Source organism: Geospiza fortis, unplaced genomic scaffold (assembly GCF_000277835.1).
Source record: "Geospiza fortis unplaced genomic scaffold, GeoFor_1.0 scaffold16, whole genome shotgun sequence".
NCBI classification, from domain to species: Eukaryota; Metazoa; Chordata; class Aves; order Passeriformes; family Thraupidae; genus Geospiza; species Geospiza fortis.
Window position 1 is genome coordinate 505,753 of NW_005054302.1, and position 22,776 is coordinate 528,528.

The window sequence follows — 22,776 nt, forward strand, 5'->3', positions numbered from 1 at the left end:
GCTTTCGCCTCCTGAGCACTCGCGATTTGTTTCCTGGCGCAGGGTTTGAAGCCCGGACCCAGAAATGAGGAAGGTTCTGTGCGTGGAGCCCGTCATTTTCTTCTACGTTTTTGCATTTTCCCTGACGACTCCGCTGGTGCAGCAGTTCATCTACCGGCGGCTGTGGGAGCAGGAGTACAACTCCACTTTCATCAGCGACAGCAATGCCAGTCACTGCGAGCAGAATAAGAGCAGCCCGGCTTATATCAAACAGAAGGCAAGTGGCGTGGGAGGAATAACAATTGTAAATAAACTTGCAGCCAGGAGGTGCTGCCTCAGTATAACCTCCTGTTTTATAACCGTAACCTGTAATTCTGCGGAAAGCCGTAGTTTTGTAACCTGCTCCCATTTCACTGTTTCCTCGCTCTAATGTTATGCTGTAGGTAGAGATAGTGCTTTAAAGACAAAGATTTGTCTCCAGGAAGATATGGAGACAAATTCGTATTTTAGCGGGAGTTGAAATCACCTGAGAGAATGGGGACCAAATTAGCATTGGGCTGACATTACCGCGGGTACAACTGGAGGTGGAGGCTCCTCCTCCCACACCATTGTGCCTGTTGTGTTTGTGAGCCACCCGTTCTCTCTGTGGCTCCTACTGTTCTTTGTAACCGAGTGAAGCTTAGCAAATGCCCTGTAATTTTGAGGAATAGCATCTAGCTTGAAATACATGTGTTTCAGAGGAATTACAAGAACGAGGAACACGGGAAATTAAACTAGGTTTTTTTGTGGTTTTAAAATGTGGAAAAAAAATTAACTGATCTTTGCATGATCAAATACAGTTGATGGTTTGCCATTCAGAGCACTAGTGTGCCTTGCTGGAATACAAGGACGTCAAGATGACAGGATCCCATGGTCAGTTACATTTTTAGCACTTTTCCATAGTTCAGTGTGCTGGATAGCTAGTTGTTGACTGGTACATCTTCCATTGCACTTCCAGTGCAGTTTTAATGCTACACTTAAGCAGAGCTAGCTGTGGGCTGCCAGCAGAAGAGATGGTCATTCTCCATTTCCCTTTCCCCTCTCACCCCATGTGTTGTATCTCACAGTTCTGCAGTTACAGGTTATGGTTTGAATTTGAGTGGGGCACTGATTCAACAGAAAGCTCATCTCTTGTTTTGGCGGGGGTGTTGTTGTTTTTTGAATGTTGGGGGTTTTTTTCTGAAGCAATACACTGCTCTGGCACACTCAGTGGCCACATGATTTCTGTGTCTAACATGGGAACAGCAGAGGGAACATATTTTCAGAAGAGGTGCAATAGAACCATACTTGTCAACAACAGCTGGCTGTAGGGTTGGATGAAGTGAAAGATGAAACCACTGTAGGGTCAGAAAAGTAAATGATTCACTGTATAAATTACACAGAAGTTGGGGTCACAGAAACAGTCAGTTGGCATTCCCTTACACTGCTGAAAAGGTGGTACTTGAAAATTTTTGCTCACATCCCATATCTGAATCTCTGACGTGCTGCATATGTGCAAGACTGAATGCCTGAGCTTATCTGCCTCATTTGTCATATATAAAAGGAGATTGCTAATGGAACATGCTTCCAGTGAAGGTGATCAAAGAAATAATTCAGGACTTTTAGTGTGGCATATGTTCTTTGTCATGTGACAGAAGCTGGTCTTATAGAAAAAATGTGAAAAGGTCAATAGAATTGTGGTCCAACATGGCTTTGGGGCTGACCCATGGAGGTAATCACCAGTTATTGTTGGAGTAATGCTTGTATGTTACTCCCAGAAAGTGTGTTCTTTAGTATTAGCTCCCCATTTGATGCTGTGTCTGGCAATTTTCTCTAAGCATACAATTCTAATTGCAGAGCCCATCAAGAAATCAACGTTTCAAATACATCTTTGCATTTTGCACCCCCCCTCAAATTCAACCTGACTTTCAAATTGCCATCACCTATGGTTCAAGATATAAGACTTCATTTTTTTTTCTCAAAACACTGAAGCAGAGTGCTTCATTTCAGCTGAAGTTTAGATAGTATCTCTGATTTGATGGCATATTCACACTTTACAGGTCTTTTGCTTACAAATTATAGTTAATTTGATATTTGAGAACATGAGTCCTTCAAGACAGCAGTTGAATAATGGCCAACAGAACTTCTTCGTTTCCCTTTCCTGCCAAATTTCTGTTCCCTGCATTTCAGTGATTGCCAGTAGGGCATGAGCTTTTGAACAATTACACTCTTGTCTGGATGCCTTGCTGCATTTTTATACCACATTAGTTACCATAGTGTAACAGTGTAGGTGCTCAAAACACGCATTATTTTAAGTGCAAATGGGCCTCTGTGCTGAGTTATAGTCCTGTGTGTGGGCCAAAGAGTAGATCCAATAACTTAATTCCAAACCCTTTCCCAAGAAAGCGTGAAGTAGGTGTTCCAGATTTTCCAAGACCTTCCTAACCTAACTGAATTAGGTTTATTAGATGTTGTAACTGTTGCTATAATGCCCTGTTTGGCATTAATGTTTAAAAGAACATCTCTATTAACAGTTAACTTAGTGTAAGTCCTTATGTTCTGCGAATGAAGAAGCTTTGTACTAATCTCACTTATTTCAAAGCAAAATGTAAAAGGAAATTGAAGACAAAAATCACTTGGAGTCTGCAAAAAAAGTAGAATATAATTCAAAATGGTTCATCTTCACAAAATTTAGATTATTTTTTACAATTTGAAAAAAATAGTCATAATAAAGTGAGTTTGAAGGTAATTTGAATATAAACTGAAGCATTCTGATCACCAACTTGGATAATCCTTTTTTAATGTCTCAGAAAGAGCTGTATTATTAATCATTAAACATTATTTATCATCCCATTGATTCATTATACAATCCATTAATTTCTCCTTGCTACTCAGTAATATTTTGTCTTATCAGCCTGTGAGTTTATCATATGCTTTATATTGTTCAATCTCAGGTGCTGCCCTTCTCTCTTTATTTAATCCTTATATAAGTTACTTGCTTCTTCTTTTTGTTCTTTTAATTTTGAATAAGTGATTGAAATATCTATTTCTGTCCACTGTGAGTAACTTTTCAGAGTAGAGTGAATTTGCAGATTAGAAAATTAGAAATTTCTCTTCAAATATATGTAGTTCCATTGATTATTTAATGGAGTTATGTGATTTTAAAGAAGCTGAAGGTTTGACCTAACATTTTCTATATTCTTTTCCTTTGGCTTCATAAAACCATAGAGTGAACAGTTGCATGCCTTACACTCTAAATGGATTTTTCCTGTACTTAGCCTGTAGTCTTTTTTGGTAGACATCAAGTTTTTTATCTCGGCAAGTTCATGCTCACGTGTGTTACCTGGATGTGTACCCATGTTTTGTGTGTTGCACACTTCTTCCAAAAAAAGGGCACCCAAGTTTTGGGTCTTTCTTTCTTTCAGTTTTACACTTCATTATGGTCTGGCAATAATCTCTGTATTATGTGGTTCATGTGAGCTGAGATGATACATATTAACATTTAATTTTACTTTTAACATAGTAGCATTTGTTTGATACTCATGGCTTTGAACAAGACAATCCTAGTAAAGAAGCAATGTCTGCGACTACATAGAGTTCTTTTTGTCAGCAGCAGAGGAGTTGAAGATCAGAATAACATTTTCCATCTCAGTTTGTTCAGTCTTCATGGTTTTGGCCCTTCCCGGGTGACAGCATTGCTGGCAAGTTACCAGGATGTCATGAATGCTAAGGCAGTCAGACACCATAAGGGAAGGGAGCAAAAGACTTTGGAGTGCTGGGGATCTTGAAAGCTTTCCTTGGGAACCTCAGGATCAGTTGATTTTCCTCTTGTAATAAAACCTGGTATCTTGTAAGCAAAGGAAGAGATTGAATGAGAAACTCATGGTCTCTGCCTGTAAATATAAATACGAATTTATACAGCATTCAGCAGCTTTTAAAATTCCCCAGGTATATTCCTGTAAGTTTTAGGGCTTTTTCATAATTTTGGATGCTACTCAGTCAGGATTATGTTAGCTACAGAGGAGACACCTGAAATTTGGAGTACAGATGGCTTGAATACAGGCTGAGAATGGTGTGGGCAGATTTGCACAAGTGTACCTCTTGCTGATTGAAGAGCACAATGCCTGCCCAAGTCAGTGTTGTGCCTCAGAAAATTCCAAGAAGACTTTCAACAGGAATTTACTCTCTGCATCTGAAACTTTATCTTAGCTAATATAAAGGGTTTGTATGAATAAAGTTGCTTTTATTTCCCCTGCTGTCTGATCAGGTGATTGTCTTTGAAAGAGCTGCTGTGGCTGCTCTCATTAGGTACTCTCATCTATGCATTAAAAACAAGATCAGAATTTGCCTGCTGAGTGTCCTTTAGCAGCTGGCTTCATAACATTTTTTTAAATTAAACATTCTTTAGTTATTTTTTTCTGCAGCCATTCATGCTCTGTTAAATGGTTGGTTTTCAGTCACGTTTAATTTTTATACTTCTGTTAAAAAGAAGTCTGATTTTTTTTTCCCATAATGGGTCTTTATTTTTATAGTGCTAGCTGCTGTTCCTTATGTGAATACCTGCTGTGGTGTATCCATAGAGATATCACTGATTTGGACAATTCCTGAACCCAGAGCTTTACAGTGTTTGCAAAATCCATTAATTCACATACCTGTGAGTCAGTACAGTATTTAAAGCTGTATTTCACTTTTTTGGTTGTTACTGCTGTTTGTAATAGTACTAGTAAGATTGTACAGTGGGATGTCAGAGCAAACTGTGATCTGTTTACTTGCATAGGGTGCTCTAGTCCATTAATTCTTCCTTGTAACCCCCTCAGCAGAATTATTTGGGAGGAAAAAAGATCTCCTGTGAGGAGGGAGCATGGAGTGTGTTCCTTAATCCATGACTGGCTTACTACTGATTTCTGAGTGGTATTAAAATAGCCCAGTGCCCTTTTGCCATACCCTGTATTGAAGGAGATACTTGCAGCTAAAGATACTTACAGCTCTTGTAAGTGCATCTTCAAAAGGATTGTTCTCTTGTCTGCATTGAAACTTCTCTGTCAACAGTACTAGTAAGACTGTGTCTTAAGCTTTAAGTTTTGGGTTAAAATTTAACAGGGAATGTTTGAGGAATATTGAAGATCAAATTACAAAAGTCTGAATATACAATGTATTTTATTATAGCCTAGTATATTCAAAATGTCATATAATGTTATAAAACTACATTGCATGTATTATGTTTTATAATAGTATAATTTATAATCTGTAAACAGTAATATTCATTATCTTGCATACTAATAATTATATAAGTAATATTGTGACAGATTCTTTTTCCCAATAAATTATAGTATTTACTATTATTTTTGTTTTCTCTTTGCAGGAAGTTCAAGAAAAAGCCTCTGTTTTTATTATGCAGTTGGACTTAACTAGAGCCATTCCCAGCCTTATAGTTGCCTTTGTCATTGTAGCTAATGGGGATCGCCAGGGACACAAAAGGTCTTTAGTTTTACCATCAATGGGAGCTTTGATTTCCAGTATTAGCTTCACTGCAATATCATATTTTTCCTTGTCACTCTCTGTCCTATTTGCATTAGCATTTATTACTGGACTCTTTGGGAGTATAGCAACTTTCCTTGGAGGAGGCTTTGCTTACATAGCAGAGGGGTGTCATGATGAGAAGCAGAAAACAACACGAATAGCTGTAGTGGATTTGATTTTTGGAGTTGTATCTGGATTGGCAGGACTGTCATCTGGCTACTTTCTAAGAGGAATAGGCTTTGCATGGACATTTGTGATAGCATCTCTGCTCCATGTCATTAATATAATCTATATTGTATTTTTTCTGGAAGATACTATAGGTGTATCTCAATTCCAGCATGAAGCACTAGTATCCTGGAAAGAACTTCTTAGGGAGACATTTTCTGGAGTGTACATGCTTTTTCAAACTGCCCCTTATAAAAAAAGGATTTTAATAATTGTGTTACTTTTTACATTTATGACTTATTTGTTTACTGTGCTGGGTGGGAGTTCACTTTTTACACTGTATGAACTGGATGAGCCACTCTGCTGGAATGAAGTATACATTGGATATGGAGCAGCTGCATCCACTTCTATATCATTGACCAGCTTTTTAGGAGTTTACTTATTTTCCAAATGTCTCAAAGACATTTATATTGTCTTTATTGGGATGTTTTCTTACATTGGAGGAATGACCATGGCTGCCTTTGCCAAAACTACTCTGCTCATGTTTTTAGGTGAGTTCAGAATCAGTTGTTCCATGGTCAACAATGTATATGAAAATACTGCTGTGTTATCTGTAGTGAATGCAGTTGTTGGATATTGAATGTGCCACCTTGAAAGGGTCACAGAGAAGTAAAATATAAATGGGTGATCAGCCTGATCTAGGATTTGATTAAAAGATGAACTGTGTCGAGAAACAATGGAATTCCTTGCTTATGGTTTTAGTGCCATAGAAATATACTTGATTTATAAATTTCTCTGTTCTTGGAGAATTGTGTCTCATTGCACTTGTAGTCTGGCTTTTCTGTTGCCTTTTACTATTTGGGGAACTAAGTGTTCAAAAGTATATCACTAATGCAGTTGCAATGCATTTGTAAATCCCTGGATTTTAATTAGTTCAATGTCTCGTGGCTGCTTTACAGTGAGAGTGCCATCTTTGTTCTGCTTTATGCCTATTCCTGTTCTCCGATCCATGCTGTCAAAAGTGGTTCTCCCTGGTGAACAGGGTAAGTAGAATTGTTTTTAAACAACAAAATAATATGGTGCTTCAGAACAGAGATGCACAAAGATTAGCTTTAAACAGACAGATATTGGTACTTTAAGATTCCAGTTCTTTCAAGTTCTGTATAATATGAGCCTGTGTCTTGACATTAATGGTTTCTGGTTCTGAATTAAATATAAACAAAACTGTGTTAAAAACTACTGCAAATTTCAACTTTCAAACAAAATACTGTTCTTAAATTAAAGACCATGGGAAACTTGAAGCAGAAGAATGCCCAAGATTTATACAAGTGTTTCACAAGGGCTTCTACATTCACAAGATTTTGGCATGCAGAGAAAGATGTGTTTCTGTTATTCAGTCAATTTTTCATTTACTAATTTAAAAAGGTAAGCAGTAGGTGGTCAATCTTCATAGCACTTGGCAACAATTAGACTTGTATCCTCAGCTATGGAACAGGACCCCAACTTCAGGCCTGTGGCTTCTAAACATATTCCAAGAAATTTAACATAATACTTCTCAAAGTTCTTTCCTTATGGAAAAGAAAAAAGCATGTCAGGCCTCAAAATATGGCTCTAATATCCCATATTTTGCTTTTGGGGACTGTATTTTCTAGATTTTGGGAAACATATACTTTCTAGAAATATTTTCCTGAGTTGCTGTGCTTTACCTTTTAAAAGATTAATCTTCATGCACTAAAACAAAGATCTCTTTGTACTAGCTGTGCTAAAATGCACCCCTGGTATTGAGTTTCTTGGCATTCTTCAGGGCTTTGGCTATTTGAGTACTTTGATGAAGCAATCAGGTTGCCTCTTGTCATCCTTTTCTGCTTACCTAATGTGATTTTGGTTACGGTTCTGTGACTATGAATGCAACTCCAGAAAATGTGTTCAACAAGACACTTATGGGATAGACTGCCACCCCAAAGGGTACTTCAGTCCAAAAAATGTTGTTTGTTTCTTTTTAAAAAAGAGAAGGCAGTGGTTTTAAGCTGAACCAGCAGTCCTTGTTGAATCAGTATTTTCCACATATAAAAGTGAAGGTTAGAGAAGGAAGAAACAAGAAAGGGAAAAGTAAAATGAAGAAGAGAATTGGAAAGGGTAAAGGATGGAGATGTGCACAACATGGTTAATGAGGATGAACAGGTTAAACTTGATGTGATAAGCAAATGCAAGAAAGTAGGCATGGTGACAGAATAATAGGAAAGAAAAATAGCTTCCATCAACAAAATGTGTTGTTTATTTGGGTTTTTTTGTTCATTTAAAAGAACTAGCATTTTGTAGAAGTTGCCACAGTTTTCATAGCAAAGTATCATCACCTAGTGCTTGTAACTTGCATACTTGCAAAAATACTGTCAATAGATATATCTTTTGAACCACGTTTAAAAACTTCAGTACTTTGAAGAGGTTTGGTTTTGTTTTATTTTGTTTGTAACTTGCCCATTTATTTTTGGCAGGTGCTGTGTTTGCTTGTATTGCCTGTTTAGAAGTTGTGACTGGCACAATGTCAATTTCAGTTTTTAATATTCTCTATGCGACTACTGTTGCATGGTTTTCAGGCTTTAGCTTCCTCCTATCGGCAGGCCTTTGTCTAATTCCACTGGCTGTCCTGTGGTAAGTACAGATCAGGAGGGTTCTTCTGACTGCCTTTGCCAGTAATTTTGACATGAATGGAAACTTTGTAGTTTAGTGTGGTAGTTCTCAAACTTTCCTATCTGCCAGTGTGCTGTAGTGGCTCTAGCTTCACACCTTTTCCCTGATCCAGCCACCTTCCCTCAGCTGCATGCTGTGAATTTCCCCCAAACTGAAGATACCCTGAATGTACTGCCAGTGGGATACACCATACCCTTGACTGCACGTGTGACTTCCCTTGGTTTGAGACCTTTACATAGTCTTTCTTCCAGGAAAGCCTTTCCCACAGATCACGTGAAAGGCATGAACTTAATTTTGCAATCTGAGCTCTTCTAGATGCTAATGAGGGTTATAAACATGACAGTCACCCACTGGGTTTAATGTAAAGCTATCTGTCCTGGTCTTTGGTCATGGGTACCTTGTGACCCAGTGCCATTAAAATCTGTAAAAGATTTTAAAGCCCAAAAGAATAAACTTCTAAACATGTTTTAAATAAAGGCCTCTGTAGCAGTTGTGTCTAATCATACCTAGTGACCATCTAGTAATATGGACAGTGAAATATCATTCATGAGTACTCATAAGGCAAAGATCACTTTACATTATTTCCAGTATAAATTACTTTGTTTTAGGATGCTGAAACAAAAATCTAAATGGCAGAGGAATCACTTTTCATTAGATAGATTTACAGTTGGGGGAAAAATGTTTTTTCTTAAGAGGGTGGCACTGGCTGGAGACTTGCATATTTGCCTCAGTCTCCTTTTATGTCTGCATCAGCTGCATTTTAAGATTCAAACAGGCAGTGATAATTTAGAACATTTCACATAATTTCAAGTCTATTCCTGTTTCATTATAATTATTTACACAGTCTTTACAGAGAAGCTATACTAATGGTAATTTAAAGTAGTGATGGGTCTTAGACCTGAGGGGGGTCTTGCATGTGAGAAGAATACTTTTCAGTAAAGTAATAAAATAATTGAGAAATTCAGCTACATTAACAAAGGTGCAGTAAGTACTTGTTCTCTTAAGTATTATCTTTAGTTTAGTTCAGTGGAAGCAGAGAAAGTGTCTCTTCTGTTATCAGTTCCAGATATCTGACCCTTTGAATACCCTTTCTCTGCATCTTTCTTTTTAGAGTGTCATGCAGTGTTGCAGTTGGAGAGCAGAAAGGTAGTTGTTCCAGTCTGTAACGTGCAGAGTAGTTTAGTACTGTGCTCAAAGGCAGCAGTAATGATCTTGTCTGACTTGTGTAATTAGGGCAAATAGTGTCACTGCTTTTGTTTACTAAGACACATTTGTGCCACAGAGGATGGCTGCAGAGGGGTATCCTGTGTGTTTTTTGGTGCTGAATCAGCATGCTATACTGAACTATCTCAGCTAAAGATACCTGTCTTATCTTTGTCTTACAGCTGGCTTCTGTGCACAAGCTGGAATGGGGAGGACTTGGCTCTCCTGGTACCTGAAGAAGTATCCAGCTTAGAGAGTGCTGATAGTTGAACAAAGGATCCACATACCCAGGATTTCTAATCTGACATGCAGTGGCAGAGATAGTTATGTCACACAGAAACCACAGAGATAACACAACACAATCTCCAAGTGGCCCTGCAGCAATAAGCACTAAATTGGTACCACTCAATACCCAATCTCCTTTTAGCACTTCACTAAAGCTAGCTATTAACTATGGGAATAGGCTGACAATTGAGATTAATGCTGCTTCAGCATGAAGGAAAAAATAAGGTAGGATGGTACTTTTTCCGCTTACTCTTTCTCAAGTTTGAGAATGTCAGCTGTGGATTGTGATACATCTTGTATCACTCTAGGTTGGGTGACAAAGACAAGCTTAGCAACCCAAAGGATGCTGGCACTTCTGCTGAAGACATTGCAGCTTGTGCCAGTTGAGGATGTGGTCCACTGCATACATCTTGAAAGGCCTGTCTTAACAGTGAAGCCCCCAAACTGTCTAAAATGACTAAACTAAAAAATAGTGTTTTTTCAGAAAGCAAACTGGAGGCAGTACTTACACCTGCCCTAAGCACACTTACTGTTCTGCAGCTCGCAGAGTGTGTAAGTTTAACATAAGATGTGTGGACCTTGCCTGTGACTTTGCTCTTGAAATGGATTTTTACACAGAACTGTCAGAAAATTTCTTGCAGAGAAATCTTGCAGAGTGTGAAATTCAGCCTAAACCTACATTTTGCAGAGGCCATATTGCATATTTATCAGTTTCCATATATTAAGGAATGCATACAGACATCTCTGTTTTGTCCCAGAGATACTTCTTGTTTTCTAGTTAAGTTAGTACCTTAGCTTAAAGGTTTCTTTTAGTGAAAAGCTGTGATAGCATTTCTGATCTGTAGATCTTTATTTTTTTAACAACCCTGAAATGAAGTTACAAAATCAGAATCAATAATCTAATAATCTTGCAACAAATGCAGCATAATTTATGAACATGTGAACAGCACTTCTAATCTTCAAAGCACTTTACAAATGCTATTCAAAACATCCTTCCATAATAGATACTATCCTCTTGGTTGTATAGAGAGAAATTAACAGAGAGGACAAGTGACATCACCAGGGCCCCAATGCAAGCTGGTGAGACTGCCAAACCTAGGAATCAGTTTCAGCACTGACTTCTCACCTTTTCCCTTAAGATCTTTAAGTAGAAATTATCCTGAGTATTAGATTCTAGAATGCACAGCACAGCAGAAGTGTGAATATAACATCATGTTAAGGACCACTCCCATCTGTTGATTTTGTTAAGAGTTTGACAGCCAATACTGTTCTGATCTCTCAAAGTTGTGTGTGACTCTTTTCCCCCAAAACAGATTAGATAGAAAAAGCAAAACAATGTAAAGTGGTTGCCATTTAGAGAATGAAACCTCTAGGAAAGCAACTACAATGACTTCACACGCACACAGCTTAGGATAAAAATGCAGACAGACATAGCATGTACTGTATAAACAATGAGCTGCTTACAGCCACTGATACCCATCCTATGAACAGAGTCCTGCAGAACTTCCCAGTGGTACTCCACCAAAAAACAGTAATGCCAAATCATGATGATACTTTTATAGATCCTTTATAACTGAATGATTGCATTCTTTCCAAGTTATGTGTCATGTCACAGAGAAGCCTGGAAGAAGATTCAAATAATTTAAAGAGAGAGCGCTTATGATATTCAGGAGACCACTATCTGACCATCACAGGTGAAAACAGGGCCATTTATCCAGGCCATGGGGAATGTGCTAACACCTCTAGCTAGCTCTTACACTTCTGTCCTGAACTCCCAAGACTGATGTTGGCAATTAAAGATCATTAGCTTTCTCTCGGTAGTTTAGACTAGAGCCAGAAAATAAAACTGCTTAATGCCTTTGAGGTGCCCAAGCTACTTCCAACTTACTGGAAACATGAGCTGAGTACTACAATAACCAGTGGGTCCAAAACATAATGAGTACTTGTAGAGAGATTAAGAAAACACTGATGTAAAGGATTTTAGCACAAACATTACATTGTCTTCCTTGCCTCTTCATTATGCAGTTATGTAAGGCTTTATGAAATTAACTATTTCACACAAAACTGCCTGGAAATAAAAAAGCAAATGCAGAAGGGACTTGTACCTTCACTTGCTCTTCCTCAGTGCGCACCTCTCCTAGTACTTGGGAGCTCATAACAAAACGAGCCACTTGCACAGTGGTGCTGTGTCAGTCCAACAAGCACGTACACCTCAGGAATGGCTTTGTTATGATTTGATTTAACTGCACAAAGTATGTGCTGTTTGCTGAGTGTTTCTGGTAGATGGAGCATCTAGAACTGGCTATAAATTTACGCCAAACACATGGAGGATATGAACTGTGTTTTTAAAAAGCCTTGCACAGTGGAAGCTGAGGAACCAAGTACAATATGCATCAGATTATTAAAGCCAAATCTATTAAGTTTCTAATAATTTCTTTATTTGTGTATAAATACAAATTATTTTGACATAATAATAATAAAATTTGGTTTTTTAAACTCTTGCATTTGTAGTTCTTCTGCTTTTCAGTTTTGTTTTTTGACAAATGGCCAACAGTATGACCAACAGAGGATTGTTGGTGTAAACAGGAGCAGCATTATGGTATCATCTATTTTTTATGGTCATAACACAAACAGCAGAGCAGATGTGCTTTTGCTTCCCTCCTGCACCTGGGGAAAGGATGCTGCCCAGAACATTGGCACCAAGAGGAGGTGGGGAGTTGCAGAGTAGGGACAGCACTGCCACCTCTAAGAAGTCATGGTTAGGGCTTGTGTTGCAGAGCTGGAAGGGCCTTCCTCCCCTTACCCAGGCCAGATCTGACCCAGCTCCACTGCCCAGCACACCCCACTTAGCTGCCTCCATGGGTTGCTCTGTGCAGCACCTGCTTTACAGAATGAGGCTTGTACAAAATGGGAAGAATGGGCTGGGGCAGAAAGCCCAGTCCACAGCCCAACCCCCTGTAGCACTGAGAAAATGTAACCCTTTGTTTTTACCTCAAAAGCTTTTTGCCTCAGTCCTGCTTGACTCCCATTTCTCTACTAACAGCATAAATTCTTAGACAGGCCTCTTACACATACTCTTTGCTTTCCAGCCTGGCTAACCCCTAGGATTAGCTTCCTTACAGACATAATGAACAATGCAACTTCCTGGCTCTGAATACAGCTTGATTTCACCCAAGATTATTAAAAAGTATACTAATCATTGAACAAAACCACTTAGAAATTGCATGCAGCCTCCTAATCTGCTTCTGGTTTTACATTTCACTAATGAGAAACTCTAGTAAATTACTCGTCTTAATGTAGTTTTGCTTAGATGCAACAGCATCCATCTTTCAGCCAACACTAGGAAAGGCCAACCAGCTCAATACACTGAAGCGGGGAGCTGTAAGGTACCAGTGTCCAATTGCTGGATGGCTCCCTGTTTTCTTAGAGAGTACAGGTAAGATGGCAGACCTCTAAAAATCCATGCCAGCACCTTTAACTTGTCCCAGACCTGGCAATGTAATCCCTCAGCTTTTCTGGCCTGAGCCTTGAGCAGTACAAAGCCTACTGAACCCCAAACCTGCTTCCTAACAGTTTGGTTTTGCTTTATTATAAACCAGCAGCAAACTGATATTTAATAAAGATTATCAGCTCACAGACAGAGATAGCTGTAGAAAACAAAAATGTGAGTAGGTCTACACTTGCATGTTCAATTTATTGGTCCTCTCTTTAACCTCCCTAAGGAAAAAACCCCAACAAATGAAACAGCTTGTACTGCATAGCACAAGCCTCTAAGCTCTACAAGTCTTAAGTGACAGAAAATTTTAGAAGCTTCATTTCTGAAATGAAACAAATTTAAATATAAAACCAAATAAGACCACCACTAAAGTGAGTCATATTTTCATCTTCATGTTTCCAAAATGCTGCAATGTTTTGCATACAAAAGCACTATAAAATTTACAGGACAGAAGCTAGAGATGCTGGCCTAAACTGATAGGGAATTTGTCGTAGCTATAAGCCCACTGAAAAGCACAAGGGAGGTTTGCAGTTGTGGAAAAAGGTTTATAGCAACACTCCTGTTAAAATTATCTATAACAGAACATTAATTAAATTTAACCAAGTCATTAAAACTTGCTGAATAAACAGTTCCTGTTTTAGGAATACTCTTTCAAATTCTTCATATCTAACAATAGATAACATTTTTTGAACCACAGACTTTTTTTCTGATATGCCACATTGTATTAGTTGCCTTGCAGGATTGATATAACATATTCACATGTATGACACCAGGAATAGCTGTTACAACCCTGAATTTAATAAATAAACCTACTTAGGCATGCAAAAACCCTTCCAGTGGTCTGCTCCTTTAAAAGATGTATTTAAGTATAAATCTCTCATTCTTCCTTAACTAAGATTTTTGTAAACTCACAAATAATTATTTCTGCATTCGTACCACCATATCTTCATGTTCTTACTGCAGCAGCTTTATTAGGTACTTTAATAATTCTGCCTTCTTTCTTAATACTAAAATAACTAGACCTGGGAGCACTCTTTTTGGATTATGTTCAAACAGATTTTAAAATATCTCTTTAAACCCCAAGTGGAACTTGCTTCTACTTCCAGAAACCAAAATACCCTCTCAGGGACACACATGAAAAAAACCTATACCTCTAATTCCACTCTTACAGCAATACTTTCAATTCTACATAAAAGCTTAATAGCTCACTCAAATAGCTGTCAAGAGAGGGCTACAATGTATGTAACTGGCAATGCCGAAGTTAAAAACCTTTAAAGATATTGCAATAAAAGGGACAACACTGGGTCATGGATAAGAGATTCTTGATTTAGGATTAAATATATTTTGAAACGCAACAGCATTTATAGCAAACTTTTATTCAATAGTTTAAAAAGTGTATGGAAATCTTCATGAACAAAGAGTTATGCAACGGAAAATACCTTCCTCTTCCCCCATTAAATCATTTACCACAGTAGTCAGTTTTAAAATGCCTGGATATTTTTGAATTTCTTGTATACATATATAGCATTTCCATATTTGAGAAGCTATTGTCCTGAGCAGTTTATGAAAAGGCATTATTTAAACTACCTAGTTACAGGACATTTGTATGATTGATAACAAGCACAGAACAATTTAGAGACATTAAACATTTAATGTGCCTTTTCATTAAGGAAGGCAAGTGATAACTAGATCTGCTTTCTTAACACTGTGAGTGTCAATTTAGTACCATGTACTTAGATCTGCACGAGAAAGACACACACAAAACATTTTTCTCAAGTATATTTTGTTACAATAAACCAAGCTTGTGCTCCATCATCATGTGTGGCTCTCCCATTACCTCACTCTGGGAAGGATCTGGAAAAAGAAAAGTTGACAGCATGAAACCTTTACCAAACTACAAAGACTAACAACAACTAATGAAGGTGAACATCTCTTGTCATTATAATGCTTAGTGCAACAGTTACTTAACTGATTTTTGACAGTGTTGCAGAGAGCAATCTGCAACTCAGAAGCCTCTATCCAAAGCACTGATAGAACAAACACATACATTTTGGAACGGCTTGTCCTAAGGACACACACACATTTCAAGTAAAACCAACCAGTTCTGCAGAAGCACAGACTCCAGCTGCCTGAATCTCAAAGGGATTATACCACAAGTTCAGCGTCTGAGAAAACTCAAGTCTGACTGAAGCATTTCTCCATAGTTACCCTACATCTCTTTCCAACACTTCTCTGCACAAGAGGAGCCCACAGTCCTCCCTTCTGTTAGCTGGGTCATACTCCTGGTTTTTCTCCACCCAGCTAACTCCATTAGTTTCACAGAAATTCCACACATGTAAATATCTCTGAGATTTCCTCCATTCTGTAAAGTATGCTTGACATTAGCCACTGTACTCAAAGGCGACCAAGGAATGTGCAGAGGACACAAGAGAGACCAATACTGACAGTATGAACTCCTCTTCTATGCAAAAAAAATTAAAATTAAAAAAAAAAAAAAAACCCACAAAAAAACAAACCCAGAGCCAGCACACATGTGGTGACTGTTTGGAAGAAATACACTTTTCTTTATGGGTGCATCAATCATGTTATCCTTCCATAAATAAGACATATTAATGCCTCCGATTCCTCCAGAGACAACAAAAATATCTAGTCCACTTTCTCATTAATAAAGCCTTAACAAAAACTCTTGTAACCCACTCACTCCTCAGCACTCTATAAAAATCTAACAGTTTGTTGTGAGCAGTGGTAAATAACCAAATTTCTACAAATTATGTTCAACATTTGTCTACCCCTGTGGAACTACAATAACCCAAGATTCCTTTCCTTGGTCCCTCTATATCCATTTCAGAAAATAACACCAGATTTGGGGTTATTTTCATGCCTCTAGATTCAGATTTGTTCCTCCATTATTTCCAGCTTCCTATCTCCCCAGCTATTTCCATTCTCCAATCCCACTTCAAAATATTCTCTGCCTCCTTCCATCTCCTTAAATACAAGCTAGAAGTAACTTGCTCAGAAGCCATTTTTCCAGGTTTATTCCATTCCACACATACTAATAGTCAGCAGGCTACCATGCAACTGCAGCCTGTTGAATTCATTTGAGGGAGCCTTTCCCCTGCTAAGTATCTGTTTCATTAATTCTCTACCACTTCTCTAACATTTTCTTCTTAATTACAGAATGTAAAAACTTTGTAACCTCTGCTTGACAAAATTTGCACAAGTACTTCAAAAGTTTCTGAGGAAAGAGGCATACAACATACATGCAATAATCTATACTCCTTTAGAAACTCAGCCTACAACCAAGACAGCCTACTGTCTTGCTCAATATTTCAGAGTAATTTCCACATAACTGACAGCTGAATTACATTTATTTCTCCTTCCCCAATGCTTCTTTGCTTTTAGGATTTAATGTTATTTGCATTTTGGGAGTTTAATTCTCTTGCTCAGTAAAGACAAAGCATTTCACAGCTCCCAAATTTTAACTTTAAATGTTTCCATAATATTAAAGCTAGAATGTATTTACCATTAAGGATATCCTCGAAACCAATGCATTCATCATTTCCCCTCAAAATATCCATTGCCATGTTTGAGCTGTGAAGAAATGGTAGACGCTGGACCTGTAAAAAGAGTTCAAGCAAGAGTTCAAGTCTCAGCAAGTCTGAAATAGAAAGGGTTCATATTTGGATTTCTCAGTCTGAAGCGACTTAGAAAAGTCAAAAGCCAGAAAAAACAACTCTGGAATAAGTGAGCTACTGGCACACAAAGACACACAAACACCATCATCTTCTTTTGGTTATCTGTTTGAGAAGAACAGCCTTCTAATAGATTTTTAGTTTTCACTGTGGTGTAGGTAGTACAGCAAATACTGCACTTTAAAAAATAACAAAGTACTTTCTATCTACTCTGTAAAGCTCCTCTCACATAAAGTTGGGGAGGTTCACTGCAAACCTCCAGACCCTGAGGTCAGTACTGGGCAACCGATGTATACTGCAGAGTTCTTACCTCCTACATCTCTGACACAGGTCAGGAATGCAAGTAAAAGAGCTATATTGACTTTCACATTCAAACATAATCCTCCTTTTAATTAATCTACATCATAATTATTTCTCTGATCTCAACCAGCTCTTAAGCTTCAAGTCCACTTCCAGTTACTTTCAACAGTCTTCTGTACCCTTCACTCACAGTATTTCCAAAAAATTTCAAGTAGCACACATAGATTTCAGAGCATAAATTTTCTGAGAATGCATTCACTACTGCTAGAGATACTTCAGCTAAACTACAAGAAAACTTGTATATCCAACATGAATCTTGAAGTGAAAAACCTTCTGATCACTGTATTTCCCCCATCCATCTCCCAAAACTACCTCTGGAGACAGACTAACAGGATATCCTCACCTCCCTCATTCTCAATGTGCTTATGTTAGTTAGGAAAAAGATTCCTCAAGACAGCACAGCTGAGACCAAGGGATGTTTGCATATCTCACATCCTGACGTCCACACCTTCAGGACCAGTAACTTCTTCCAAGCTTAATGCAGCTCACAATGGTTTAGTAGCACCTTATCACTCAGAGTACAAAATTGCTCTAATTCACTTGGAAAACCTACTCTTAGTAGCTTGACAACCTTCGAGAAGACAAAAAAATTTACTAGCTTTCTGTTTCCCTTTCTCCAGCTACCCTCAATCCTAGAAGAAGGAAAAGGAGACAGACTCAGCTTCTCAATTAAGAGTTAAAATCTTTGAACTTAACTCCCTGTAGAGCTCCCTTGATGTTACAACAAAGGCTGAGGAACAATAAGCACATAGAAAACTCTCTGTTTCAGGTTTCACATTACCTCTACATCTACTCCCAAATCACTACCTGCTTCAGACTCCTAAGTCTCTTTCCCCTACAGCTACAGAGACTCCTTCCTGTGAAGGTCATACGTTCTGCAAGGGAGAGTATTGATTTTAGGAATAAATACTCAATTCCTCCTGCTTTTCTCTGAAGGCTTACAGGAAGCTATTCCACAGCAAAGCTAGAGTAGTTACCACTGCACCAAATAACCAATAAAAGAACAGCAGTTAAAAGGCTTTAGTATATGGACTACTCTAAAAACCAGTAATTGCACTGTTTGGTTCATTTTTTTTAACTGCAGTTTTTTAACACTGAATTAATTTCCTCTGGAAACATAAGGTATCTCAACAAAGAAAGATGTGCTCTGAAAGTACATTTCAAAGTAAACATTTTTTTGAAATGGCCTAAGTTATAACAGTTGGATAAAAATGCCTACCTGTTTCACTGCTCTGAATTCCATCTGCAGCTTTAAAGGCGCATGGATTCCTTGGATGTTTCTCAGTGTGGCAAAGTTTGTTTTATCTTGATTTAACTGGAACTGTCACAAACAATATTGATTTTTATTTTAGAAAAAGTTACTTTAAAGTACAGCCATAGAAGAAATTTGTGACATCCTACTTAAAAGAACATGCTTACTAAATATGTATGTAAAAATTTAGTGATACCATCAAACATATCTCAAGCATACAGGAAAGACAGTGATGCAGTAAGATTTGTTCTATTAAGCTGACACTGTTTTTGTGTTGAATTTTATTCCAAATTAATAGCAGACATTTTATTTTGTTATTTTTGATAATCAGGAGATGTAACACCACCAAGTGGTACAGTTTTGCACTACTTCACAACGATATTGTCTGGATGAATAAGAAGCTAAGTCCAGTTTAATAATCACAAAAAACAATTTGATGTGATTAGTTAGTCATCAAAGACTACTTAAAAATACTTTATGTACTTATTTTCTGATCAAGCAGGGAAACAGAGCACCACTTACAGTCCTTATGATTCTGAAAAACAAATGAAAACTCATATTTTCCCCAACTACTCTCAAACTTACCAGTAAGACAAAGAAAATCTATTTAGTAGAGGCTTTTTAAAGAAAAAGTGCTCACTCATGTACACTGGAGTAGAAAGAAGTAAGTTATACTTAATGTCAAACTTAAGCTTAAATAATAAAAAAAATTCAAATATCTAATTTTAAAATCTGTACTCCATCACCACAACAAAATCTTCTTTTTATGAGAACATCATATTTATGAGAAGGGATCTCAAAAACCAACTGAAAAATACAAGTCAAAGACATAACAAGAATATTCTTTGCAACAATCTATATTGAATGCTCTTCAAAAGGTAGCAGAAAATACTATTTATATGCCTCATCCTAATCTTATAATTCTGGTTACATTAGTTTTCCATTTCTTTAATTTTATAGAGTGAAGGATTTTTGGATAGCAGAGACATTTGGTTTCTACCAGCGCTACCTGAAAAACCTTTTTAACATTTGTAGCAGCAAAAACAACCATGACTATCTCAGGCTAAGTTAAATATTTTCCCAATCAAATATACATGAAAATAATTATTAAACTTGCCTTAAACTTACAGAAAAATTAATCAAATCTGGAAGAAACAATTTAGAAGATTCACATACTTCTTAGGGGTTCACATAGCCTATTTTATTTTTGTCTGTGCATTTTTGTCTCTTTTACACGTGATCTTTTAAGCATGCAGGTTTTGTATAGCAAGAACAGAGTTAAACATGAAGTTATAGCAATCCGTTTAAAAAATAAAATCGATCGACAAATAGCTCTGAAACATTAACAGTATTTATAAATAAACTCACAAATTTGGTGTCACAAAATCATCCTTTTAATGCAAGGCAACATTAACACAAGGTAAAATCAAAATACATTAGACATTACAGTCAGACCTTGTCCTGCTGTTTAACTTAGCAATTTGGAACATTCTATCAAAATAACATCTTTGCTTCAGGACAGTTTGATACATTGTATCTTCTGACAAAACAGGCACCAGAGACACTCAGCTCCACCAGCAAGTCTGGCCTCCCTCTACCTTCTACGGACCACTTGCAATGGTCCATGAGCGAGGACTGAGCCAGACAAGATTGCAAACACTTATGATAAATTGTAGGTGTAAAATGTCTAGATGGCATCAAGGAATTTATGGAAATATATGTATGTGTTCACAGGCTGAAAGGCTGAAAATCAGGACAGATGGTAAAACTACAGACAAAATGAGAGGATCAGCTTTCACAAGGTGACAGGTGTGCCCCTGGCCTACCTGTGGTGGCTGCACACACACTCTTGGATGACTAAACCTGACCACACAAGTCCCTACTCAGAAGCCTGCTTACACACTTGAAGTGGGGAGAGATATAAGTAAGAGATTAATATTAAACAGGCTTGCCGACAATGTTATTTGTATAAATAAAATGTTTCTATTGTTGAACACCTTCATTCTGTTAAAGACCCTGCTCATTACTTGCTACCCTACAAATCTCTCCAGATAACTGCACCATTAATTTAAACTCCATAATTAGTCAAGAGTGAAGATAGCTACATTTGATGTTATGCTTACATTCTTTTCTGTCAACTCCAGTGGGTGGCTGGGCAACAATTCATTTTTCACACTTGTAAAGCTAGAAGAATAAGTAGAAAGGACATTAACTTCAAGTTTCTTGGGGTATGTTTTTTTAAGTTGCATTCCAAAACCAATCTCAGATACAAACAGAGACACACAGCTAGCAAAGTCCGAATACAAAAAAAAAAAAAAGATTAATAGTGAAGCAGCAAGTAAAACCTCTAACTACAGCACTACCAGAAGAAAAAGAGTTTCAAACATCCTTTATGCTTGACAAAACAAAATGTGTTTTTCTTCCTTGATACCTTTCAGAAAGAGATTAAAATACTAATAAATGAAATCATTACAGATTTAATCATGTCCAAGCTACACTGTATCTTATTTTGAAGCCTCCAAGCTTTTGTAATTGAATATTGTACACATCTTCCCCCCAATGCCAGTTGTACAGCATTTTAAAACTCCATGAACTTATTCTGGATTCCTTATCCAAGACAGAGACATAGGTTTTGCACTTAGGTAAAAATGGCAAATTCCAAACTATTACTTTTGGGGTTTGTCCCAGCGCTGAAATTAACCATTTCCCACAGTGTTATGGCACATTCATATAAACGTGTATTAAAACTATCAGATATTTCACAATTATCAATACTTTGCTGTTTCTTTTCTAAAGGACAGCATCACAGAGGCAAATGCCTGTCTGCAACACACCTTGCAAGAAACTTCTGTGAAAGCCAACATTTAACACACACTGCAGCTCAGCATTGTCTATGACACAATTCAGCAAGCAAAAGAACAGCATACCCTCTGCGCAGAAGATCATGACCTTCAAACAGCCCTGCAGCTGAAACGTCTGTAAATGAGATACTATCCTTCAACAGAGAAGCAGCACCTCTGGAATTCTTGGGAAAAAAAAAAAAAAAAAAGAAAAGAAAAAAAAAAAATTATTACTTCAACAGAGCCAGACAACCAGACCACTTTTGTATGCGCCATTAGGACAGCCAAATGAAAGGAGGTGCTCAAAAACTCCTTAAAGTACCCCTGGACTTTAGAGTTTCTTTAAAATAGAGGTAAAACAGTCAAAACCATAAACCCTACACTAATACTGAATTCTTTCAGAGAGTCTGATAAAAAGTAAAGGTACTGACAACATGTTTGGATCTGGTTGACCCCAGATCAGGTTGAACTCACAATATATCCCCTGTTTGTTCCCACCCTGGGCTTCAGGGATCAAAAGGAAAGAGGCAAGTGTCCTAACAGGTGAAAGGACAGAAAGGAGCATTCCTCCATTTACTGCAATACTGACACAAGATCAAATTTAGCCACAGTTTGAGGCTGCCATAAGGAGGACAAGGTGTATTCAAGCAGTCCAGTATGCAGTTAACTGAAAGAACAAAGGAAAGCAGTAACTTGCAGTGGATCACCAGAAGTCAACAGACTTACTAAGTACTGCTTACTAGTAACCCAGGCCACTAATTTCACTCTAACCTACCCGAATTTATTGAAGTGATTTTAGGATTGCTCATAAAAATTGCTCCACCAATAGGGCAATATCTAATACACAACAAAAGGTGACAGCAATAACCTCTGGAAGATGACAGTGATGAGCAGTTCATTGCAAGCGTTTCCCCCAGCAGCACTATCAGATCCAACAGAAAACTCGTGCTTACAGCTAAGATCTTTCGTACCAACATCCAACATGTGAGCTCTCAGTAACATAAGAGCTGTAGGACAGTCCTAACATGCCTGTTGTTCCATGCATATAACGCATCTACCAATTTACACACTCAGCACTGACCAGACGTTGGTGAGACTGCTGTAAATGAAAGCATTAAAGCGATACGGTACCTGATGACCTGACAAGAGGGAAGATCAAAGTTAAACTCACGGAGAAAACCACGCAACATTCCCCAAAAGCAACACTCTCGAGTCACCCCAGCGCCGCTGCCCACCACGGCGGGCCCAGGCGCGATCCCCCCTCCCGGGAGCTGCGCC

General features: G+C 37.8%; 2 protein-coding genes across 2 annotated transcripts in view; one reads left to right on the forward strand and one right to left on the reverse strand.

Annotated features, from left to right (window-relative positions):
* The first annotated feature begins 30 nt into the window (after positions 1-30).
* SLC46A3 (solute carrier family 46 member 3) lies at positions 31-12,954 on the forward strand. The gene is made up of 5 exons (XM_005417670.3): positions 31-256; positions 5,360-6,233; positions 6,642-6,725; positions 8,175-8,331; positions 9,756-12,954. Exons 1-5 carry the CDS (start codon positions 65-67, stop codon positions 9,841-9,843), a joined length of 1,395 nt encoding a protein of 464 aa, XP_005417727.1. The 5' UTR covers positions 31-64; the 3' UTR covers positions 9,844-12,954.
* Positions 12,955-14,709: 1,755 nt separating this feature from the next.
* The window catches only part of POMP (proteasome maturation protein), an 8,582-nt gene continuing 515 nt past the window's right edge, over positions 14,710-22,776 (reverse strand). The window contains exons 2-7 of the mRNA XM_031065994.1: positions 22,580-22,637; positions 21,586-21,693; positions 20,782-20,842; positions 18,626-18,727; positions 16,878-16,971; positions 14,710-15,208 (exon numbers count right to left, since the gene is read on the reverse strand). Coding sequence (XP_030921854.1) covers positions 15,141-15,208; positions 16,878-16,971; positions 18,626-18,727; positions 20,782-20,842; positions 21,586-21,693; positions 22,580-22,637 — 491 coding nt within the window. The 3' untranslated portion in view covers positions 14,710-15,140. The remainder of the gene's footprint in view (positions 15,209-16,877; positions 16,972-18,625; positions 18,728-20,781; positions 20,843-21,585; positions 21,694-22,579; positions 22,638-22,776) is intronic.